Source organism: Pelodiscus sinensis, chromosome 1 (assembly GCF_049634645.1).
Source record: "Pelodiscus sinensis isolate JC-2024 chromosome 1, ASM4963464v1, whole genome shotgun sequence".
In the NCBI taxonomy this organism is placed as follows: domain Eukaryota; kingdom Metazoa; phylum Chordata; order Testudines; family Trionychidae; genus Pelodiscus; species Pelodiscus sinensis.
This window is the reverse complement of record NC_134711.1, coordinates 295,858,411-295,881,279: the sequence shown is the minus strand read 5'-3', so window position 1 is coordinate 295,881,279 and position 22,869 is coordinate 295,858,411. Positions and strand designations below refer to the sequence as shown.

Genomic DNA, 22,869 nt, shown 5'->3' with positions numbered 1-22,869 from the left:
GCACTGCAATGCTATTAAGAAAACTCTCTCTGCCCACAATCTAAACTAAATACAAGGGATGCCATTTGCTAATGTGTCCCATGGGGCAGCAAATAACAGTGATTTAATGTACTTGACCTGTGGTCATATGGTAGCATTGTGACCCTCAGAGCCATTTTTTAATAAATAAATAAATAAATAAATAAATAAATAAATAAATAAATAAATGAAATATGTCTCAGAGGTTAAAGGATTACAATTTAGCTCTTATTCATATTACATATATTGCTTTCTACTTCAACACTACCTAACAAGCTTTCTCAGTGCTACATACTACTGTATATAAGCACTCCACTGAATACAGAACCACCACACTTTTTAAGTAGTTTATTCACAGGTTTGGCTTTGCTTATTGTAGTATGCACCACATTTAAATTAGATGAGGGATACTGTAAAGCAATAACATTTTCAATTACTAGAATCTCACTTTTCCCTGTAACAGTCTGAAGCAAATTAATGTATTGGTTGATCATTAACAAGTAAACAGTTTCTGCTACAATGTCAAGAAAAAAAATGTGTGTTCATTCATATGAACAGTTCTCATCTACAAAGATTTACACAATGCATGTAATGAGATTGCTTTTCCCTCACTAGTACACTACCAAACTGAAAAGCTGGTTCTTAGGACTCTCTTGAAATTACAAAGAAAGACGGTCTCAGTCACCTATGCCACCATTGTAGGCTCTATATTAAGTACTTAACAAAAAATCTGAAATCACTTGTGGAATTAGTGGAATTTATAACTAACAGACTTACACGGCATTAATGATACCTATGATTCCTGTGAGAAGTTAAACTAAAAATAAGATTAATTTGGTTATAGAAATTCTTGAACAACAACACTTAAATTATTTTAAACCTTAAATTTTCCAAGAATTTTCTGAAAAATTAGCAAACACTGGCTAAAAAAGCAAAGCAGTTTGGATACATCAATGTAGTCAGCATGCCTTGTGCTTTTCTGTTAACCCTCTGAGTACATCTATAATATCCTATGTCTTTTTACAGATAAATGCTAGTAAGATTATATGTAATGCTGATTTCCATTTTCACCTGATAAATCACATTCTAAATTTATTCACCACAATATTCAAGGTGCACAAAGATGGGAACGGTATCACCACATATGAGTATTACATTTATCAGAAAGTTAGTTTACTGCAGGTAAACTCACTAGAAGAGATAGTCAATTTGCAATATGCATAAAAATAATGGAATGTTGCATTTACACAATGTAAATGCAATGCATATTTTCTTTTTTGTTTTAATGTTTAGCACCAATAAAATGTGTAAAGTGAGTTTGGCATGGTTTACAGCAAAATGACTACTATGCTATATACTCTCATATTAGATTTTTAAGTGTATTCATATAAGAAACTGTAATTCCCAATCTGTGAAGTTTCCTTGATTAAAGTTTAGATATTCTCAGGATCACATATTCTATCTTCAGTTACACCCATTATCCTAGGGGGGTTACAAAGGTGTAAACAGAAGCAAAACTTGACCTTGTGTTTCTTTGGCAAACAAGCATTGACCATTCATTATATGAAACCTTAATTTTCTAATCCAGTGTGGATGGCCTTCTCTTTTAAAACGGTTAGAATATTCAGATAGATTTTCTTGAAACCATGAAAATGTGCCATTTGACAATTTTGTGCACATTCTCTAAGGGGGATAAATAATACACCTGTAAAATGTTCTAGCCTTTGTCAGTAAAACGTGAGCCAAAAATCAGAAATTTGCAAGGGGCTGGAGAATGACTGGAGATTTCAGGGGCTGGGATTATTTTTATATAAGTTTTAAGTGGTGCAATACGGTATATGATAGAGCCAAACATCTTATTTTATTGATAGCCCTGGAGCTTAAAACAAAAGCAAAGGAGACAGGAAGATCGCAAATGAATTTCGAATGACACTACGCATACATCAGATGAAGCGTTTGCTTTATAGTTTCTTTTTTCCAGCTTCTCTACTTGATTCAGGAAAATGATCATTGATCTTGTTCCTTTGAAACTGCCAACTTTTTGCTGATAGTCAACAAACATGTTATTAATTAGCACTTTTGATTGCCATATGCATAACTTTATTTTTGTATCAAGTTGCATCCGTCCTAAAGGGAAGGCAGCATTATAATGTGAGGGGTTATATTAAAAAAAAATCATCTGCTGTAAACGAGCATTGACTTCAATGGAGTTACACTGAGTTTTACCAGCTCAGGGTCTAGGCCCGTGTAAAAGTGCACACTTAGTATTGCCCAAATCCTATCTATTATTCTGCCAGAGTAGAGGATCCATATGTAATGCAATTACTCTGGTATTGCTTCTCAGGGAGGTGACACCTGGATATATATGGTTCCATATCTACAATGAAGCCTCTTTGTGCAGTGACTCTTTAGAGGTGGTTGTGTGGGGTCCGATTATCTGCCACTAGATAGGCTCTTTCATCCTTTCCCCTTGACCCATGACCTTGACAAGGGAAGCACAATTGCCAAGAAGCACTTTCCCACCTCTGAAGTTTATTTGTGCTATGGCTACTCATTCCTCCTTCCCATTATCCCTATGGAGTTCTACAGAATCCTGCTTAAATTTCTCTGCTGGTGTTCCTCTGTTAATGATTCTTTTGTTACCTATAAATACGTCAATCCTGTAATCTGACTGAGACACATCGTGTGCAGCATCCCACTAAAGTCAATGGGACTATGCAGAGACATCGTGGATCCTCCCAGGAAATCAAATGAATAGATTCAAACCAAATAACTCTAATCAAAGGTTGGTTTCACTTGAACGAAAGCCAATGAAGTGAGGTTCCCTTGTTCAAAATGTGTTAAATGTTTAATATATAAAAACATACACAAGTGGGCACATCATAAAGAAGAGAAAAGGATTGACCTAAATTATTTACACATATGCCCATCAGTGAATCTTTTGAGACTGCAAAAATAAATGGCACCTGGCTACTCTAATGATTGGTACTTTAGGAACACAAATCAATAGTTGGATGAATCCTACATGCCCTCCACTTCAGAATTACCTTTGTGTTCATCAGTATTCCTGTGAACACAGACCCAAAGCATAGAGACAACATGTGAAATATCAAAGTTCATATTTTTCTGCACAGGTCTTATATGTATTCATAATTTTGGAAATGTGTCATTTTTCACTCAACTGGGGCCACTTTTGTGAACGTGGGGCTGTTTTCACGCAAATTATCCTATCTGAAACAAAGTTTGTGATGTAGAACTTCTCTGTGAAATTAGACTTTCTTTGTACAAGGATGAAATTAAATTCTAATGTATGGACTTGAGGTTTAACACCCTTTTACATGTATTTCTCTGTCATACACACCCCCTCTGTAGATACTAGCACAAATATGCTAGATGAAGTTTTTAGTTTTTCCCACTCTAAGATAAGATTCTCATTGATGTGAACGAGGACAGCAGGATTTCACCCAATGGCTTTTCTTAAATATGAACATGACAGGTATTTCCTCCAACTTATAAATACTGTAGCTATTGTAAGGGTAATTCTCCTTCCTTTAATGTTGGATTTTCCCCTTTTTCAAAAGTCTCTCTCCTCATTGTAATCAGTGTATCTATGAAAAAACATGATTATGTTGAGAGCATTTCCTCTTCAAAATCCCAGTGCTATAGATAAACTAATTGCTTTCCCTCATCTGTACATGTGTGTGTAGCAGGAGAAAGTCTTAGAACTAGATCTTTACATACCAAAGCATGATAGAATGCGCCCTTTACCCATTTCTCAAGACTCTATCACTACTACACAACAGCCACTAGCAGCCAATAATGTGGAAGCAACAATTTTGATGGTATCATCACATCACCTAATGTAGAGTGTTATGAGGCAGTCCTATCACCCATTTCCCATTAACTTGTATGGTACCCACTAGTAAAGATCAGCACTCTGTGGTAGAATATCATAGAAATATAGAATACGTTGCACTAAAACAAAATTTTAAAGAGCCCCTATTCGCAACTCCTCAAATGGAGTAGGATTTGGATATGGTTTTGGTCAGAATGCTGGGAAAAGGACTAAGGAGATTGGGGGGGGGGGGGGAGAAGGAATGTGCAGGGAAGTCAAAGCCCCAGGGTGGGCCATCAAGATTAAGATTATTATGCACTCAGAGGGTTAACATGTGCTAAAATTACAAACTGCAGGTCCTAGCATGACTGAGGAAAACATTCATTGCTCTTATCTTTAAAAAAATGCAAAATAGTCTTAACCCTTTGAGGATCATAGCAGCAAGTCACAATCTAGACAGAGCACAAGTATCATTTCAGTCAGTTAGGAAATTATTATTACAAAGATACTGTAAACACCCTTTTCTGTTCCATGATTCAAACATTAGTACTAGATAGATCAGATGTAATCATTTCACACATGTTGGGAGGATTTTCAGAATCTCAAAGGGTTAAGCCAAGACTTTGAGCAAAAGTGTTTTATTAAAAGGGTGAGTTAGGTGAGCGAACAGTCTCGGATGAACTCGGTGAATAGTCTTCCGATTCAGAGTTGAGTTCCGGTGGAGCTTGCTGAGCCTTAAAACATCCCCTCACATCCTGGTTGCGTCTTCGTCGGAAAACCTGCCTCTCCTTATCAAGAGCGGTGGTCTGGCAGGGGCATAAAATGAGAATAAATGAAATTAGGCTGTGTGTGAAATGCAAAGCTAATGAAAAACATGCATTTGTATGTGGGCCTGCAAATACTAGGGATAATAAATGTTCAGGCCAAATTAAACCTGTTCTGATTCAGTTAGTTTTGAAAGGTTTAGCACACAACACAGCTAAACTTCTTAAAAAGCACATTTCCCAAAACTTAAACAGCAACATGACATCATGTGTATCTAGTACCATATATAAAGATGCCATATGTTCAACTGCTGGATGCTATTAATTTCATAGGGTAATAAATCCAGATTTCAAGCCAAATACCAGCTGACCTTCTCTCTTCCTTCTCAAAATATAAATCTTTTCCTACAAAGTATAGATATAGGATTGTCTGTTCCATATGACCCAGTCAAGGTTGATACCTATTCACCAATGTTCAAATCAGTGAGATTGTCTAACAAAGATGGATTGTGATGAAGTTGTCAGTTAAGAAAGGTAACGAAAGACGCTAACTCAGCTCTTTAAAACTTCCTCAGGCTAAATCATTTAAGGCTCTGCTGCTGGGGGAGAACACTGATGAGCTCTTTCTGAAGACTGCATCAATCTGATCACCTTGCCCAGAAGGAAGTAGAGACTATGGCCTAAGTAAAGTCCACACTCTTTTATCTAAAATAATTATTTTTTCCAAAGGTGTCTCAATTTACTTGGCCCCTCCCATGACATATTTCCTGCTACTGTGCAAGATTTATGATGTAATGAAACTGATGCAAGTCACAGACAAGTTTCTCATTCGGTTTGATCTTCCAATGAAGTCAATGGGAGTTTTTCCATTGACTCCAAGGAAGCCAGGATTTCACCCATAATCTAGAATATAGGATCTTATTCTGTAGTCACTTTGAAATTACAGTGAGTGATGTTATAAAATCAACATTATGGTATTTATTCAGGAAAGCACAACAACAGATATTGAAATAAATTGTTTTCCTGAATGGTATGCTTTCAAAAATCAGGATCAAGGATAAATGGAAAAGAAGGAACATTAATGAGAAAGTCCTTAAAACATTCACAAGTATCTGATCTCTAGTGGAGAGGCAAGGATAACTGTATGTAGAAATTGAATGGATTGAAGTTTTAAGTCTGATATTAAGAAAAATTTTCCCTAGCATAAGTGTCACTCTTTAAATGAATGTAGCCAATCGGTTATGCTGTTTCAAAGGGTTTATTGTTTTCTCTTGGGAGATACGTGACCATTTTTCTTCTTGAACATTTACCATTTATACTGTGAGCCTCATCAGAGAACAGAGATACATTTAAAGCTAGACTATTTTTGAGAACAAAATGAAAACTAAATCCATCACTGTAGTGCAGAAGAGCATTATAGCAATCCATGCCCTAAAATAATGCAATCAAGTTTCAAAAATGATGCAATAAAGACAGAAAGATGGACAGAGTACAGAGCCACTATAGCAAATGGATTTAGTTAGGCTGAATTGCTGAACTATTATTTTTATATCAAACTATTAAAAAGTTAAAAACAATGAAACTTGATATCCTTGTTTACCACTGAACTTTTATTTTAAAAAAATAATTAGTATTTTTCAGTATCCTGAACATTTCTTAGCCTCAAACCAACTGGGTTGATGATTATATTTTCATGTGAAATAGATTAATATCTAGATAATTTACACACTGTAAATATACAGCATACAGGTATATAATTCTGTACGAAAATTGTAAATAATGGCATATATTATTATTCTATAACTTACAGATTCCCATTTACAAGATATAGGAGTTTATTTAAAGATTATACCATACCATGTCACCCTACAGTTATTCTTGAAGTAATAGATACTTTTGAATAGAACGTAGTTTATTTTGAAGTCTAATCCAGTGTTAGATTTTTTTTTCAGAAAAAGAACAAAATTATAAACCATCTAAAAAGTTCTGCCCATCAGATAACTAAGTAACATGACATTTATTGCATTTAAAGTAATCTTCGTGTGTAATGGAAAATCCAAAAGTTTACTCCATTGTCATTGTTAAATAATCTTTAGGGGCCATTTTATGAAACACACAAATAAATGAATGGGTACTTTTAATTTCATAGGATCAAACATTCAGAGGTATAAAAAAGCTATTATGTCACATAATTCAACCCCCTACTAATTAAGGATTATTTCCTAGACCACAATTTTAGCATTTATGTCCCATCTCACATTTCACTGTTGGGAAGTTTTTTTCTGATACTCAACCCAAATTCTCTCTTGAATTTCATCAATTTGCTTCTCATCTATAAAGACTTGTCTCTAGCTTTGTGGCATTATGTGTTTTTACTCCCTCTTGGAGAGGCACCAACAATCCTTTTACCCAAGCAAATGACTCATTAGAGAAATGCATAAAGCAAGAAAGAGAAAAGTGGTGGAATCTCGATCAATATAAATTTGAGATGAAAATACAACATAGTAGGTTTCATTCTCCAGCCTTTCATATATTGTAATTATAGCACAGACTGTCTCTGCTTCTGTCAATGGACTCAACCTTGAGAGGTACTGAGCATTCTCAACTCCCACTCAGGGTGCAGGATTGGGCCAATGCTGTTCTAGGTGTGGGTCACACACTTTGAACCTATGACTTTTATAACAGAACAAAATCTCATTAAAATGCATTCTGAACACATTGTGGTCATCTACTCTGACCTCCTGAGCAATACAAGCCATAGAAACTCCCCCCAAAACAATTCTTAGAGCATATATTTTAGAAAAAAAAAACACCTAATCATTATTTTAAAAGGGTCAGTAATGGAGAATCCACTATGACCGTTGCTTTTTCTAATGTTGAATTACTTGCACTGTTAAAAATATTTTATTTATGAGGCCACAATTATCTCTCTCCTCTGAAGAAGTTCAGAAAGCAACAAATAATTGTGTGGAACATGGGCAAATGGTGCTGTGCACTGCAGAAATAAAAGAAGGCATGTTTTGTAAATAATATTTTTACTTGCTTTCTTTTCATCTCACCTCAGGGATTATTCTAAATATAGTTAATTTGTCATTAAAATTGGTAACCTGTTTTGTAACAAAGGCCTCTTAAATACATTGCTTGGATGCTCAACAAATATAGTATTACATTATTAGATTTATTATTCCATCTGCTATTGAGCTGGAAGGTTCATTGGTGCATGAACTGGTCTATTATGGATTTTCAGGGCATCTCTACTTTAAGATATCTTTTCAATAAATAATAAGAAGCTCTGAAATACACTTATGCCTCACAAGACTGCAAATCCCAGGTTTCATTACCATATTTTAGCATTTTCCCTCTCAGCTTGAAGAGAGAGGGAGAACTTTGAGGACCAGATTATATTGGCGGTAACCAAATGAAACTATAGCTTATTTACTCAAGAGATGTAGCTGTCCTCTTACAATCCATCTGAGGAAACGTAAAGCTACTTATCCAATAGCAGGAAAGTGGAGTGCCCTCAACAGTTTGCTGCTGATGGGTCTGAAACATCCTTCACTAAGCACAAATGTATTTTGCATCAACATTTAGTATTTCTGACACCTAGTACCAAATGGCCAACAAGCTATTTATGTGAATTAGTATTATACATTTTGAAGAAACCAGGATGTATTTTTTATCATTATACTGATCATACTAATATGGAGCATTTGCCTGTACGCCAAGATTTTTTTCATGTGTGTTATCTTTTTCCTGCCCTCGAAATGGTATTGTAGCACAACTCCCAAACCACTCAGTTTTTCTCCATGACAAATGTTGAATGTGGTGCATCTGGATAGGAGCTCACAACTACATTTTCTTTAAAATATGTGCTAGATTTGCAATGGGAAGAACCCTTTTTTGTAGGTAGGCCATATTTTCTGTCAGTTCAGTAATGACTGGATTTAAGTAACTGTATTTTATTAATGTGACTGTTTTTCTTTTCTCTTAATTTACTGTTAGTCACCAAAAAAATCTTCATTTCATTAATAAAAGAACATCAGCGTGCATTTTGCTTCTGAGTCCATCCATTATTCATACCAGCTAGGAGACTGAACTGGAGATGCAGCTGTTCACGCATTAATCTAAGAAACCCTTTCCTTCTCTCACTCTCCATCTGCAGGGAAATATTTGTAACGTGCTTGCCATTTTGGAGATGCTTTGTTAGCATTTGAAATTAAATTGACATAACTAGTGAAATATTGACATTTTACTCCTGTTTTATTATTTTAAAAACATATATTTAGATGTTCCCAGCTGGGTAAATTGATTCTACTTTCATAAGGTTCTGCTTGGTGACCTCAATATGTTATGTGATGTGTTACAGTAGATTTTGTGGTGATAAAAATGATCACAAATGCAGCAATAGAAGCAGTTCTGCAGTGTCAGAGCATGAGTTCTTGTGTTTGTTTCTTCATAGGTGTATCCAGTATATATATGTTGTCCCTCGCATACATACCTTAAAACATCCAGTTTCATTTATGCTCCATACTGTACTGGTACATAAAGGCAAGTATAGTGCATGTATAGTATAGTATAATACATTAATTCAGAATTCTGTATTTCAGTTTATCTTTATTATTTAACATCTCCATTCTGTGGGGATAGGACTTCTCAACTGGTTTACACATTACCTGTATATGACGCTTGGTTCAAAATTCCATGGGTGCAATTTTACCGAGTTTGAAAATCAGTTGTGGTTCTTAGTCACAGAGTGGGAGAGAGATTTTAAATGACTTAAGATGTTTGTTTTTACCAGACTCAAATTTACAGAAAGGCTTCATTCTTTGAAAAAAGTAAACATTGTGATAAAGTGTGATTGCCCACCACCTTGAGACTTATGCAACCACTTACATCTGAACAAGGGAACATAACTTAGAAATATAGCATTTTGACTTTGTTCCAGGTGTAGATGACTGTACTAGACATAATGGGGAATGAGGTGCGATATGAACAGAGTGGGATCTTAGAATCTGAATTGAGTTATTCAGCTTGAAAAAATGCAGCTACTGTGAGCATCATGTTTTTAAAAGTCAATAATTACATAGATTAGTGTTGTTAGGATGTTACAATTTTGTTACAAGTGAATGGATAAGCCCAATGCAGTTGGCACTGTCATTACATAATATTTCAATAACTTTCCCACACATTTTCTTGATATATTATCTTCACTAGAGTGTATAGCATGCCAGTGGACAAATTGCAAAGATATACTAAGTACTCTAGGTATACCTGCTCTCGAGTATTTTTAATATTCCAATTTAAATGCTCAAAAACCAAAAGGTTCAAAAACACGGTCAACAATAGGTTAAAAAAATGTTTAGATTCAAACAAAGCTGCAAGAGTAAGGAAATTCAAAGGCAAAGCAAGCACTGACCATCTCTTGCTAAATTATGCAAAGTACTGAAGTTAAAATGGGCTTCTGTTTAGGGGCTCAAGTTATATAGGTGATGTGACGTACCTATACATGGCACCGTGCAAAACTTGGGAGAAGACTGAAAGAATTGGGTTTGTTTAGTTTGGAAAGGAGAAGACTGAGAGGGGACATGATAGTGGTTTTCAAGTACCTAAAAGAGTGTCACAAGAAGGAGGGAGAAAAATTATTCTCCTTGGCCTCTAAGGATAGGCAAGAAGCAATGGGCTTAAATTGTGGCAAGGGAGGTTTAGGTTGGACATTAGGAAAAACTTTCTAGCTGTCAGGGTCATTAAGCACTGGAATAAATTGCCTAGAGAGGTTGTGGAATCTCCATTTAAGAGCAGGTTACATAAACATGTATCAGGGATGATCTAGATGATGCTTGGTCCTGTCATGAGGGCAGGGAACTGGACTTGATGAACTCTCGAGGTCCCTTCAAGTTCCATTAGTCTATGATTTCTATGACTTAAGGGCAATGGCATCATTCCCTCTTAAAATTCTTACTTACATCCATGAAGATCAGCAAACTCACCAAACACTCAGGTTGTTAAAAATCCTCAATTAAATACCCTAAGTGGAGATTCTTATAAGAGGAAATCTGTCAGAATTTTGTTAGTTTGTTTTGTCGGTGAACATCCAATAAGTTGATAACTTGCAATAAATGTATATTGATTGTTGGCTTTTTAGAAAGTAGGTCACTAAAGGGTGCTGCTATAAAACAATCTCTCTGCATAAAGAGCACTGTAGGTGTTCACTGATCTGCACTGCCAGAGTGCTCATCTATAATGGCAGAAAAGGAAAGTACGTGTCATCGGGAGTACATTTCCTACAATAAAATATGCAGCTTTTAAAACTTCCATCACATCTGGGACTTAAACAATTTATATGATCTAACATTATTTTTATCTAGGCTGCTTTTACTGAACTGGTTTATCATACTTTGTCTGTTATTTGTATACATAAAACACCGTGTAATACTTTTGCCAGTCTCTATGCACAATATCTGCTGCAATTGTTACTTCAGGAAGAGATTTTTCTAAGTGTACTATCTCATCTCCGTGTGGAAATATTTTCTGGAAACAAAGACATTACATTTAAAATACTGCAGGGCTCTTTGTAGCAACAGAGGAAGAATAGCAGGCTTTGAGGGGGACAAAGTTAGCATTGAAAAGCAGAATTAGGAATCTTGAGCACATTATGGAGAAATACATGTAGGCTGAAGGAAATGGTTTGCTGGTTTATTAAAAAGGCAATTATTGTCTTTTTTGGAGGAGAATGTGAGAGGATCAAATGAAAAAAAGGATCAGTTGTATAGACAAGAAATCAAAAGCTCTATTATGAAAGAAGACGTAAGCATTAAATTTCTCTTTGTGTCTGCCTCCATATATGGACCATACTTGTGACACACATGCTTTTTCAAGGCTGTTGGCAAATGAACTGTTGTATAACCCTGAAGGTGTTATCATTAAGAACTTGGAAAATTCTATGAATATCATATACAATTTCTGATTGAAAATAGTTCTACTCTTCACATTAAAATACTGAGCACTACAGTGATTATTTGAATGTTCCTGTTCCTATGGAGATGAAAGAGGAAATATTTGCAATCTATACAGATAACATGTATATAATAATGTTAGTTCTGGGACTATCTGGTATTATAACATTTCCTAATTACGTATATACATCTGAGTTTTTAGCACCAATTTCCCAATTTGGTTACATACGCTGGGTGCACTGTTTAGAACCACACTAATTATAAACATTGTTACTGCCCCCAGCTGGAAAACAGCAGTTTATATGTGAATAAGAGAGATTATCACCAGTCTGCTCCAGCCCATTATTCAAGGATATGTCACTTTGTATGCTGATGGAAGCCATTACTAGCGTTTTAGTCAAATGGCTTTTTTTATATGTTTATTTATTTACCTATTTGCTGGATTGGAATCTTCCACAAGCCTGCGGATGTACAGTTTATTTTAAAACCTGGCTAAGTATTTAAACTGAGTCAAGGTCTCTCAGATTTAAAAAATTTCAATTTTTTTTTTTACAAATTCCTCTCTTTAGTGATTTGCTCTCTCTGATGCTGGCTGGAGACTTTTTTTTTTAATTATTTAAATAGATACCTACATGATAAATGGAAACAATTATTCTGTCTTCCCTATAAAAACAAAAGATAATATGAGCAAAAGTCTGTGCAGGCTCAACATGGATAGTGATGCTAGTCAGAACAAAATCTTTTAAACCCTTTGATAAAGTTCTGTTTGATTCAAAATATAATCTTTCTTGGTGAGCAAAATGAAACAGTTACAGTAAGACTTCTGTAGTTTACACTTTGCTAAACCTCCAACTTATTACCTCCATTTCAATAAAGAGAAAGAGCAGATGCCATAGTGAGATCTCATTTAGGATGTTATTTTTACAAAGTACACAAAATTTTATTTACTAGTATACCCTGAAGCACTTTGTCAATTGAGAAAATAGATTAATAAAGTACATTCCGTGGTTTATAGAAGTGTCAATAATGCTCAAGCACAAAAGATGAAGTAACAAGGTGCTAACTGCACAAACCAGTAGAAATTTGAGCACTTGTATGGAAACCATTTCTGAATTAGCCATTATAGCCAGCATGTCTGAATGGTACAAGGAGGAAGAGCTGTTTTTCTCCTCCACACCCATTTCAAAATATACTGAATTTTCACAGCCATATTTTTTGTGTGTTTTGGGGCCTGATAAGTTTTGTAGAAACTGTGCTGTAAACTGACCCAAGCAATCAGTGAAATGATATGAGGAACAGATTTCTACATTATTGTATATATTTTGCTAATTAAGTTAATTTGTAGAATTGTTCCTTACACAGAATAGGCTTTCCCCCACCCTCCACAATGAAAAGTATTTATCTGGGCTTGAACAACTACAAGTGTTAGGAAAAAGTATTCACTTGGGACTCATTTTATCTTTCCAGCTATCACAAGTAAAATCCTATGAGCAATAAGGGGACAATAGCCAGCAAATAAACACTTGATGAAAACACCACCTGACTGATTGAGGAGGTATGCACCTGACAATAGCTATCATCAAAATCCCTCTTTTTTACCCTCAGAAAAACCATCCCAGCCAAAGTCCCATTTTATCGTATCGGTCAAGTCAACTAGTAACAACCCTGAAACAGTTACGCAAAGTAGGAAAATATTAAAAATGGATTCATGCAATATTGCTAAAAATAAAAACAAACTACACGGGGTTTTGAAAATAAAAAGAGAACAAAAATAAATGTACATAATTAGAAAACACAAGCTTACCAGCACATACAATGCATTATATTTCAGTAAACTTGAGAGCATTTCTAGTTCTGTGTTAGGTAAATGCATTGTTCCATCTAAGGTAAAGATTGTGTTTGATAGGTTAAAAATGACAGTATATAGTGCCGTATCTCATACAGAAGAGGGAAAAAAAAATGTTGAGATCTTATTGCTGTTCCATGTGTTTAAAAACAGAAGTGCACAGGAAGCAGATGCCTTAACCAGCAATATGGAGTGGGGGAGGGGGAGAATTGCTGCAGCATATCCAGTAGATTTTCTATATACACTGTCCTTTTAACTATAAGGAAAATTGATACTGAGCATGTGCGATGAAGAGAAAGCTGGCAATGTCAGTGTGAATAATGGGTGAAGAAAGGGAATGAGGGGGTGTGGCATCTCAATCAAGATTAAAATGAAACTGATAAAGCAGCATATGGACTGGATAACAAATCAAAAAGCATGTTTATCCACTGAAGGAACTGGTTAATGGAGACTGCCAGCACGTTGCCATGGAAACACTGACTGTTGGAGCTGCACCATCTCATACCTTATCCAATACATTCCTGGTTGTTGGTAGTAGTCCAAAGACCCTGATCTCTTGATGGTAAACCCGTGGTCCAGCTGAGCAGAGAGAAATGGGGCAACTCAGTGGATCGATAGAATGCTAAAGAATTAAGACTCCAGACCAAGCTGTTCCTTATTTAATATATTTACTGTTTTCAGTTTCACAAGGCCCTTATCTAACACCCTGAATCTATGCACTGGAGACAAAAAGTAAGAAAAAGAATAAAAGAAAAAAAGAAACTAGCCCTAGCTTCTAGCTTGCTATATTAGAAGCCATTTTATTTAAATTGAAATTGAGTTTGCGAAATAGGTTACTCAGTGCAGTAAGCATTCATTTAAAAGTATAACAATTATCCTGTTATCACGAAAGATAGACGTGCCCCTTTAAGTTGCACATAATTGTAATGAAAAAAGTATCTTTTGCAATTAAACAGAGGTTTAATACTTTTTTAAAAACACAGTGTTAGCCATTCCATGGAGCAGGCTACACAGACTACAGGAGGCTTAAATTAGACCACTTTATAATCATGGCATGTGTATGATTAAAAGAATCCGGTTAAGATACCCCATCAATCATGGCAATTCCGGTTTGGTTTTATTTGTTTTGGTTTTTTTTAAATGTTAGCCTTGGAGAGCAAGACTTTTCAGATTCATGAGCAGCATTGCATTGTTTAATATTTTACCTTACATCTCGGGCTTAATAAAAGAATGGCAGAAAGCTGTGCTGTACAATATTCACTAAATTACATCAATTAAAGTCAAAATGGAAAATGAACTTAGTAATACGTAAAAAAAAATCTGGTAAAGTGTGTGCTTAAAAATATAACTTTGAGCTGTATATATTGTTCTACATTGAATTTATCATCAGCAGAGGAATGTGCATAGAACAAAGGAAAATGTATTATTTTCTCTAGCCTATCTACAATGCACTAACATGTGTTTAGGATAGCCTTCAACAGAGGATTAGATATAATTGTGGGGGGACAGACATGGCAGATGCATTACTGCCCAATTTAATCTGAAAAATTTAATAACTTTCACATTTTGCCCTACAAATGGAAAGGCCGTTGTGTATTTCACTAAGAGTTTGGTGTATTGCTAAAGAGTGTTACTAATTCTAAATTGAGGCAGGATGGTCAAGATATCTCTATATACTAGTTATTTAAACTACAGCTTGCATCTAAGTGTACATTTAACTAACACTTTCAATACAAACGCAAAGAGAAAGATTTAATATTTTTCTGTGACGTTAAATCGACGTACATTTCATCTTATTTAGAATTAAAGGATACTACTTGTTCAAAAGATGTGGCCCTTGAAGCTATATTTCATTTTTTCATTGACTTTTAGTAGATTGATCTACTATTGCCATCTGCTGGCATTTTATTATACTGCATTTCAAGTACACAAAAGACGTAATGAAAAAATAGAATAAAAAGTATTGCACTACAAACTAACTGAATGTTATTACTCGTGTTTTAGGAAGGGATTTATTCTTTGAATTTTAAAATGTTACATCTACCTAAGCAGAATTGAAACAAACATTTTAGTTACCATGGATATTATAGGCTAAGAAAAACAAGTTATAAATAATAATGATAGAACAACAACAGATATGAAATGACATTTAAGTCATAGGTTCTTCCTCAAACCGAGCAAAATTAATAGACTAAAGCTGTTTTCTCTTCTCCACAGCTTAAGAAAAGCCCACTGTTAAAATGTCACTTTTAATTTTATTTTATAATTGCTATAATGCATTTTAAATATCGCTCTCCCTCTTTCTTCCCACCCCCATTCCATGATAAAGAAGCACCAATTGGTTTCCACAGACGACAGAGGCCGCCTGCGACAGTCAGAATGCTGCAGACAGAGGAATTGGTTACCATTTCTAGACACATTGGCAGCCCATCAGCTGTCAGAACAGCTTTTTTCTTTCTTTATGCTACATGGTTCCCCTGAGCCTCAAGCTGGGATTTACTCCCCTAGCCAAGTCAGGGACCTCACACAACCCTAACATAATGTTATCATTAGTCTTTTCTTCTGTCTTAATAATGCCAAAAAAACAAGCACAAAAGTGACAACATACAGGCAAAGCTTTAACATTCCAGACATAAGCACAAATTGAACTATACTCCGTTAATAGAATGTATTGCAAAACATCCTTGAATACTAAAATATTTTAAATAAATTGATTTAGATTTTGTCTTGATTATTTTAGACAGAAAGAGTATCATTACAAACCCATGGGGTACTGACAGAGTATTGTTGTTTTTTTTTAAAAAAAAAAAACCTCTTTCAAAACATCTGTTTTTATTTGAGAAATAATTACCAGCTCTCTTCTTTAGTGGCTGGAGACATTATAACTAAGCAGTCGAGTCATTAATTTAAAATATTCAAAGGAAAGAGTGTGACGGCATCCTTCGAGAATTCAACAAAAACTCTAGTGCTAAACTTTAAACAGATTATTTAATATATGTTTGCTATTAAATACGCATTTTACATTTTTAGTGAAATATTAGTTTTAGATACAAAAAACATATAGTTATGAAGCTTCCAAATGAAATATTTTGGTCATACCTGTTTTAGGGCCCTAATCCTGCAAATACTTATGCAAATGATTAACTTTATGACAACTGTAAAGTTTATACATGAGTGTTTGTAGGATTGGAACCCGGATGAACATATACTATTCTTACTGGGAATTATATAACCAAAGCAAATGTATGCCTCAGCAAAAGGGGTCCATACAATATATTAGAGCATTACTAAAGAAATCAACAGTCTACTAAAAGTATTTTATATATAAATAAAATACACCTGCAAATGACTGACCTAATAAGATAAACTGGGAGTGGGGGAGGGGCAGCCCAGCTAACACATACAATCCTTATTAACTTAAGCTCTGCATTAAAGGTTTAGCACACAGCTCTTTGCTAGACCCCCATATCATGATAAATTTTACCATATGGGTATATGTATGATAAAGAATATCATGAAGTTGAATTGAGAATTAAATAATGTATTTTAGCTATCCCTTTCCATAAGCTACAGTATACACACATACCAGCGCAATAAAACAGATTTTTTTTAAAGGGTCAAGATATACATATTTTACATTTATGTGCTGAACAATATGTTCCAGCATTTGAGGAGTATATACTTTGTAAAGTATACATTTAGAACAGCTTTAGTTAATAGTTCTACATCAATATAATCTGACATTATATAGGTTAAAAAAAGGAGTTTCCTGAAAGTAAAATTTTAATAGCTATCCTAGGCCAAACTAGCATTAAACTGTTTTTAAATGCAGGGCCAGTGGCTAAAAGTTTTTGCTCTTTTGCCTTTGGTTTTATTTATTCTATTTATTAAGATGTGTTTCACACATAATATATAGAAGGTTTTTGATATTTAAATCAGCATTTGCTTAGCCTGCCTTAAATTTTGCACATGCACGACAGATGTTTGTATGCTCCCAATTTTAGGAAGGTTACTGAAAGAAATCAATTAAACTAATTTCTGGATTTTATAACAATATTTTAAAAATACTGCTAGTTTAGAGGCAGAACTCCAGAATTAACCACACCACGGTATAGGATCCACTCAGAAGGATGCTCTCATTAAATGTATTAGAATTTAAATAAGTACATTACCAAATTCAGTGAGTGTTTTTGCTTTTATTTCATTTATTTCTATAATGTTTGTCAATGGAAATATTCACTTTACCAATGCCTTTTTCACTACTAAAATGGCAAACTGCTGTAAACAATCCATTTCCAGATCAACTGGGACAAACCAAAATATTTTAAAAAGTGTAAGAGGTGAGATTGGGGAAGCATAGTGTCCATCTTTTAAGCTTCGAAAACCTTACAAAAAGGACCTGAGCAGTACTTCTTATGGACAAGCGTGCTGGCAGTCCACTTGAAAAGAACACAGTTTGAACTAGACTGTTCAGAACACACCTGCATTTCATATGAGCAATGAGTTGAGAGTATGTGATGTTTTATTTGTGGGAGAGTAACCGTGGCATTATTGTTTGAAAATGAAAATTAAAAATGCTGACTGCATGTTGGCTGATGGCATAAGAAAGTTGGAAATCTAAGAGAAAAGCATGAGGGGCAATTTGTTTCTGTTTTGAAATAGCTTTTAATAAAAAAAAGTGAGAGGCACAGCTTGAAATCTTAAATACTTCTGAGAAAGTATCCATTTTGCTTCACAAATAGTTCACACCTGCAAGCCAGATTGTGCCTGTTGAGCTGAGTTTATTTCATGCTGATTTAACTCACCATTGGAGGGGCCGAGCTGAGGAACATGAAAGTGGAAACAGTACGAGACAGTGTACACGTGCAGTCACACCATCTGCAATTTATGGAAGCTGGGAACAAACACTGAGTAATTGGATATGGGAATGGTTATGTTCAATGTGTCATTGATTTTTTTTGGTGACTTTATCTGGAGAATTAACATTACCATGAGTAATAAAAAAGAAAGCTTTAAAACACAGGCAGATGTATTAAAAATAAGTAGAAGATGTGAACGTGGATAAAACAGATAGTTACTGTTTAATGGTACTAGCATAAATAATCTAATAAAATTCTGAATATCATCCGTGTGTGTTTGTGTGTGTGAGAGAGAGAGAAAGAGAAAGAGAAAGAGAGAGAAAAAGAGAAAGAGAGAGAGAGAGAGAGAGAGAGAGAGAGAGAGAGAGAGGGTTGGGAGGTGTTCATCTTGGAGAAAAAATAGACATTTTCATGAGGCATATACTGCACTGCATGTGCCTATAAAATTTACCTGGGCTTAACCAATTTAACCTCTGCTTGGAGGGATGCAGCTAACATATTGTGAGTAGTGCGGTATGCAACCCTCTTGCACAGCTGCATTTGAAATGCATCTGAAATGTAGTTTCTGCTACAAGGGAGGGCAGCACTTTACAATAAGTACAAGCCCTTGCTGTCTTTTGGTGTCATCTTCTGTACATCAACTGTTTTGTGGGCACTTTTAAAATGTTATAGCTGTGTATTTCAGATGCTTACTGTAATGACAGAAACTCCAGCTGCTGTGCTGTTGGGTTTAGGCCCTGTGTTGAAATGCTTCTTTATCTTCCCAGCTACTGAAAGCTGATGCTCGTTCTCTGGAAGGCCATCATCCTGCAGAGAAAAAAAAAAAAAATTTTATAGAGAAAATGCAAAATAAGGGAGATAGTGAGGTGATCCTGGAGGTACCTGCAGATGTAAAAAGTTTAATAAAAATTTGTCCTGAGATATGTTTAATGCAATGTCATCTTCTCCATAAATCTATCTAAGGTATTTCTAAGAAACCTTATTGTCATGGAACAGCTCCATTTTCATGTGTTCCTATGCAGCTATAGGGAACACCGGGGTAAAGAAACATGGGCCTCAGGCAGGAAAAACAAAATGTTTGAGTCAGTTGTGGCCGTGTCTCCTCTGAAAAAGCATGTTCTAAACTTGAGTTAAAATTTTAGAAAAGACAAGGCAGTTTGTAGTTCTCATACAAGTTAGCAGTTCAAGTTAAAGACCAAATTACAAGGCCTTTGTAACGGGCCCAAACGGTCTGGTCAGATAGAGCCACTTGAGCAGTACAAAGAACTTCCCACCATCAGATTATGCAAGGTGGCAGGGAACAGTAAACTTGAATCATACAAAATGACGGACCTGTAGAACTACTGCATTTCAGCCCCTTGCAGGATTATTTGTAATCCCACTCCCACCCGCTCCTGCTCTTATAGCAGCAGGTCTTGCAGGACCCTGTCCTGCTGACTGGCTCTATACACTAGTTGCACAAGGGGCTCTTCTTTGCATCAGTAGCTATCAATAATCAAATCACAAGCTTAAACTAAGCATTTTAGCACCAAAAGTACAACACAGGGAAGTAACAGATCAAGATCAGAACAGACATTCATTTTTCTGTCTGTGTAACAATTCTGAGAGCACTTTGTACATTACATAGTCGCTGATGTAAATCATTGGCTTTGTGAGCATATAGTAACAAGGTTAGTTTGGTTGGTAGATTGTGACACTGGTTTTCAAAATTTCCTCACTCCTTAATAACATGTGCTAGCTGGCAGAATATGGTGAAATGCACAGCTTTAAAAAATATCATTGTTAATTATTATCTAGGAGAAGGGAGACTTCACGCAGTAGATCTGACACCTAAAATAACCTGTATTCCTCCAACCTGATCTTTCCCAGAAGAAAGCTAGTCTACAAAATAAACTCTTTCCTCTTCTTCATTGGAAAAACAAATCCTCAAAACTTGCATCTCAATTTTTAAAGGATTGAGTCACAAGAATCACTATAGTCCTGATAATCAGTGTAATCTTACTATATATTTTAGAAATGTGCGATTGTCTGTCTGTCCATTTGTTCAAGAACTCTTCCTAAATAGTGAGAACTAGGACCATCATATCTGATATGCAGTTTCCTATCATAACTTAAAGCAAGGTAAGGGTTTGGTTGTGCCAGGATAATGAGATATAACTAGAACTCAATTGTTTCTCATAAAATGGAAAAGGAGGGGTCTGTTAGGAGCGACAATTATACTGAAGAATGACCACATGGGGGCAGCGATAGGGACTGGGACAGCTATAACCCCATTGGGCCAGTAGGGGGCAAGGATGGAGAACGGGACAACTATCTACTACATATTTCTGAGAGTTTGTATATATCTACTACATATTTCCGAGTGTGTGTGAGACTGTGTGTTCTCCAGCCAGGAGACATGCACCCCTCCCCTGGCTGTTCCTGCTGAAGTGGCAAGGGATGGGCATGTCTCACAAGCTGCTGCAGTGACAAAGGGCAGAGGTTTTCCTCTCTGCCCCCAGAGCAGCCTGCGTACAGAATCCCTCATTTCTAGCCCTGCTTGAGAACAATGTTTTAAAAACAAAAACAAAAACAAAAACAAAAAACCATGATTTGCGTTAAGGACCCAAGCAATACCGGGTAAATTTTCTAGTACTTTTAACAGGGAAACCTACAACCTAAGCTCCAGAGGGGATATTTAAGATCCACATAACATAGGATACATTTTTTGAGCAAAGTGCTCAAGCTGTGACAAAGTTATAAGACATTAATTAATCTGCCAGTGCAACACTTTCTAACTACTACTGCTATTACCTAATGTGCATTTTATATTGGTATTCAGGTTCCAAACTGGAATCACCTCATCCAACATCTAAAAACAGACATACATGTAGGATGAAACATGGCAGCTGCTTAATATCAAACAGCAATGGTACAGCACATGTTGGGAAGTGAAGAAGAATATCATGCCCACAAGAAACCACAGGAGGAATTGTATGTAGGCTAAATGCTCCAAATAGGAAGTCGGTCAAGACACTGCAGATGTTAACTCTCCCCCTCCGCAAAAGGGCATTCACTAGTAAGTGTCTCAATCTATGTGTTAACCATCTGATATACACACTTCCCCTCACAAGTGGTCTCATCTGTAAGATGAGGGACAAAACTGTCAAGAGTGACTGGTGATTTTGGATGTTCAACTCAAAAACACCTTAAAGAGGCCTGAGTTTCAGAAAATGTGGAGCACCAGTTCTCTCAAAAATAGGCCCCTACATAGGGTCTCAAAAGTTGGACAACCAGAAACAGAAGCACCTAAAATCACTTGTAACTCTTGAAGACCTTGACTTAGGATTTACAACATACTACTTCAATGTACAATTGTTTACTGTCACAACTGTCTAATTTGGATTTTCCTGCAAACAGTCAATTACTGCTCTAACAGACAGAGGCTGCTAGTGTCATTTCTGTATATAATAATAATCAAGAACAGCGCATGCATTATATTTGCATCAGTTTCCACAAAAGGACATGTAAAGATGCAAAGAAAAATAAATTGAATAAAAAAAAAAAAAACTTAAGCAAAGCTCAGGATTGCCTGTGTCCTACTGCCTTGAAGCACTCAGATCCATTTCACATGCTGGTCACAAAAAGTGTCCTTTCCAGTACCAACTGTGCCATATGAAGATGCCATTATATAAACAACAACAGAAGAAAATCAGAGCAAATAAAAATCCTGGGAAAGCCTTTTGACTCTGTTTCTTATAAGGTTTCCAGTGAGATTTGGGCAGCACTCAATGGTATGACCAAAAATATTGTAGCTGGCAAATAAAATATCTTTTAAAATTAACTGTGTTTTAAAATTAGCATGTGAATGCTCACGTTATTATTATTTACTGATGCATACTTATTTATTTCACAGACAGTCAGACATAACAAGGGAGACTAGGGAAATGATTTAAAGCTACAGGTTTCCATATTCCCTTTTAAGCAGGTGTGTACAAAAAATAATCCACTTTTTGGGTTATCATTTTAACAGGGGAAGGGTTTACAAAATGTAATCCATCCTTTTCACCATTATAACTTATTGAATTACAGTAAGTTAAACATTTTTATTACTCAGAAGTCAGGAACAGGGTATACTTGTACCACAACTTGCCATTGGTGCATTTTGGATTATATAACATTTCCAGTGTTTAAAATGCCAGCTCCCAATCCTCCAACCTCTTTTATAATTCTTTCTTTCACAATGAATATGAGCAGGCAAAGGAAACAGCGAGAGTCCCAGTAGGGGAAGTATAAAACAGTGGGTTTGTTTCTAGCTCTAAGAGTTCTGTATGAGAGACAAATCCAAATAAACTCAAGTGAGGGGGCAGAGAACTGCTGCTAAATTGCATTCACAATCCAGAATCTCCATCTGTCTCAATGGCAACAAGCCAAAGTCTTTTCAGGTTTTGTTTTTTAAATTGAAAACAGCTGGGGTATTATTGATGTAGGAACAGTTTTACTGGTCTGATTCTGACCAATACAAGTTTTGTTGTTTCTAAGAGAAATCCAGCTATTGTTATCTTCAAAATTGAAACTGAAATGATTGTTGGTTACTATTGAAACTGTCAAACTA

The 22,869-nt window shown here is 35.6% G+C and overlaps 1 protein-coding gene across 3 annotated transcripts in view; it reads right to left on the bottom strand.

Annotated features, from left to right (window-relative positions):
- Positions 1 to 351: 351 nt before the first annotated feature.
- The window catches only part of DCLK1 (doublecortin like kinase 1), a 310,171-nt gene continuing 287,653 nt past the window's right edge, over positions 352 to 22,869 (bottom strand). For 2 of the 3 annotated variants that reach the window (XM_075919169.1, XM_006134224.4), the window contains 2 exons: positions 18,969 to 19,082; positions 352 to 4,659 (listed from right to left, as the gene is read on the bottom strand). In XM_075919169.1, the coding sequence (XP_075775284.1) occupies positions 4,495 to 4,659; positions 18,969 to 19,082 (279 nt within the window). In that variant the 3' untranslated portion in view covers positions 352 to 4,494. Of the gene's footprint in view, positions 4,660 to 13,921; positions 13,996 to 18,968; positions 19,083 to 22,869 lie in introns of all 3 variants that reach the window. The other variant, XM_075919170.1, reaches the window with a different exon arrangement.